Source organism: Buceros rhinoceros, unplaced genomic scaffold (genome assembly GCF_000710305.1).
Source record: "Buceros rhinoceros silvestris isolate BGI_N320 unplaced genomic scaffold, ASM71030v1 scaffold10314, whole genome shotgun sequence".
NCBI lineage: Eukaryota > Metazoa > Chordata > Aves > Bucerotiformes > Bucerotidae > Buceros > Buceros rhinoceros.
Window position 1 is genome coordinate 1 of NW_010408791.1, and position 3,161 is coordinate 3,161.

The 3,161-nt window shown below is 42.8% G+C and overlaps 1 protein-coding gene across 1 annotated transcript in view; it reads right to left on the reverse strand.

Annotated features, from left to right (window-relative positions):
• Nucleotides 1-1,127: 1,127 nt before the first annotated feature.
• The window catches only part of LOC104492423 (nucleolar RNA helicase 2-like), a gene marked incomplete at its 5' end in the record, with an annotated part of 13,046 nt that continues 11,012 nt past the window's right edge, over nucleotides 1,128-3,161 (reverse strand). The window contains 3 exons of the mRNA XM_010134981.1: nucleotides 1,128-1,355; nucleotides 2,156-2,200; nucleotides 2,731-2,867. Coding sequence (XP_010133283.1) covers nucleotides 1,146-1,355; nucleotides 2,156-2,200; nucleotides 2,731-2,867 — 392 coding nt within the window. The remainder of the gene's footprint in view (nucleotides 1,356-2,155; nucleotides 2,201-2,730; nucleotides 2,868-3,161) is intronic.

Sequence of the window (3,161 nt, forward strand, 5' to 3'; positions counted from 1 at the left end):
CAAGGGCAAGGGCAAGGTCCTGCCCCTGGGTGTGGTACCAGTCTGAGGGATGATGTGACTGAAAGCAGCCTTGAGGAGGACTTGGGGGTACTGGTGGGTGAAAAGCTGGACGTGAGCTCTGTTTGCAGCCCAGAAGCGAACCATATCCTGGGCTGCATCAAGAGAAGTGTCATCTAGCGATCAAGGGAGGCGAGTGGCCCCTCTACACCACCCTCATAAGGTCTCACAGGGAGTTCTGTGTCCAGCTCTGGGGCCCCCAATGTAATAAAGGCGTGGACCTGTTGGAGTTGGTCCATGGAAGCCACGAAGATGATCAGAGGGATGGAACACCTCCCCTATGGAGAAAGGCTGAATGTTAGAGCTATTCAGCTTGCAGAAGGCTCCAAGTAGACCTTATTGGGACCTATCAATATTTAAAGGGGACCTATAGGAAAGAGGGGGAGAGACACTTATCAGAGAGCGTAGTGACAGGACAAGTGTACCCTCACTGATGTAGAGAGGGTAGACTGAGGTTAATACAAGGCAGAAGTTCTTCTCACCACTGTGAGGGTTGTGAGGCACTGGCACAGGTTGCCCAGAGAGGCTGTAAGATGTCCCATCCCTGGCAGTGTTCCGGGCCAGGCTGGACAGGGCTCTGAGCACCCTGGTCCAGTGGAAGGTGTCCCTGCCCATGGCAGGGGGTTGGAACTGGTGATCTTTAAGGTCCCTTCTGACCCAAACCTGTCTATGACTATATATTATTACAAATTTATTCCAAGTGTGTATAGTCAATCTATGCTACTCATCTTCGCCCAATGTACACACTTTTAAAACCTTCTGATGGAACATGAACTTGTAAAATAATGTTTTATTTTTTTGGAAAATGTACAGGTTTGACCAGCAGTTAAGATCTATGTATTGCACAGTGAGCCAGGCTACAGTTCTGAATGCAACAGCCATACGGTTGAAATGGCGAAGAAAGGAAACAATGTGCTTTATTGGTCTTGTGTTTTTTAAAGTCAACAGAATCTTGTTTATGAACATAGTAGTATTAAGAAAAAAATAATCTAAACGACATTTTCCCAAGTGGTATGCACAGGAACAGCCTATTTTAACGTAATATAAAATACTGCAGTCCCATCCTTTCCACTTCTGGATTGCTGAAGTTAACGATCAAATGCTCTGTCAAAACTTCGTTTCTGGCCTCTGCTTCTGAATCTGTTTCTACCAGAGCCACCACGCCGCCCATTCCTGGAGCTTGAGAAGCTTCGGCCGTTTCCTCCCCCGCCGCCTCCTCCTCCTCGCTGCGATTCTACTAATTCAGGTAATTCAGTCGCCACACACAAACGCCATTGTTTTGAATCTTCCCACCTTGCCTGTTGAAATAAAGTTGGGCAGAGCAAGTTACATTGTAGGAATGCAAATACAGGGCATTTCCTAAGTCCGCAATTTTCTCAACTTAAAAGGGAAAAGTGGGAGCTAATATAGGGGATTCAAGTTTCTAACTAACGTGGGCAATAAGGGTTTCAAAATTTTAAGTGTAAAAGCTACAGCTCTGTGAGTACACCTCAGATACTACAGCAGGGAAGAATGGAAACCCTCCTTAGAGCTTTACAGAGCATCAGCATTGGTAAACCCTTTCCCTGCTTTCTTTTATTAAGAATACCACTATACTTACTACTGGTCACAAATCCCTCCCCTCTAATGCAGAATGAAGCATGGTTTTAGGAGGGAATGAATGCTTGGGCATGAGGGTGTAGAGACGTACTACAAGAGAAACACCTGAAGTATTGGAATTGTAGAGAATTTTAGCATGGGAATAGCAATTCTGCTAAGCAGAAACCTGAAATTCAGTTTTCTATGGAGAGAATTCTACGTGAAAAGAAGGAATAAAAAAAGGGATTTTTAGAGTGTAATGGAACTCGCTGCCTACAAAGGTTAATCCCGCAGCAGCAACAAGGGGTGGATTGTTCACACCACCACTCAATGCAAAAGTTTCAAGCTACAGATTTTTGGAGACAGGAGAATACTTTAGGAAGGAATACTGTGTACGCTTGTCCTGTTCTTTAGTTCCCCCAAAGCTGTCCCTTCTGCCACTAGGAAGGGCAGGGTACAGGCTATGTGATGTTTTCTGGTGAACCCCGTCCCAGCAGTTTCTGCTGTAACCAGAACGTACCTCTATTTCCTTTTGGTCTGCTGCAGGAACATCAAAGCACACGCCCTAAAAAGAGATAATAGTTTTAACTGACACAAGTTTAGCCTTTTGATCGACTGCAACTAAAAAAAAAAAATAAAGCCTACAAATCTATGTACTAGAACAGTTTTACACCTCAAAGGGCTATACTAAGAAGTGTATACACCCAATAAACTGAACATTTAGGTTCAGACTGAAAATCTGAAGTTAAACTGCTGGAATGATTAAGTAAAATACATAATTCACAAGTTAAAATGCTGTTCATTGTCTGAATGAGATACTGAGATATGGGATACTGAGATTTACAATCCTTAGACAGTGTTCCACACATGGGATACATACAGAACAATGCTGTGGAAAAGAGACAGAGGCAAGGACAATAACAAAGATCTTGCCAATTAGCACAATATCAAATACCATACAAGAAGGACACGTTAAGAAAAAAATTGAGATGGAAATAATAAAAATAGTTCACTGACATAAGGAAGTGTCCTCAAGGTCAGATTTAAAATCCCAAGTGTCCGGCCAAGGAATACAAAAATACACAAGAAATTTACCTTTTTTCCCTTGAGGAAACACATTCTGTTCACCTTCCTGTCAACATCGTCACCTAACAGTTCTCGCAGTCTTCGCCAAGCATAGCTCATATTGTTTATTTCTTCAGAGCACCGTAGTATCATTGTAACGAATCCCTAAAGAGTAAGAAACGAGGCAGGCTCCATTCAGTCAGAGGAATATGCTCCAGCAGATCCATCAAACACAAGAAAGCTGCTCATTTACAGTTCAAAACTGAGTATTCAAGCAGGTACTGTTACAGGAGAGCAAGTATATTTATAGCCACTATATTCTTGCTTTTAACTAAATTAGTAGCTCCTAGTAGCTTACGTACAGTTCCCATAAACAAAATCATAAGGAAACAAATAACCCCGTATTTAAACACCACAGACTGACAAACATTCAGGCATGTGCCCTTACCACATCTGAGTTC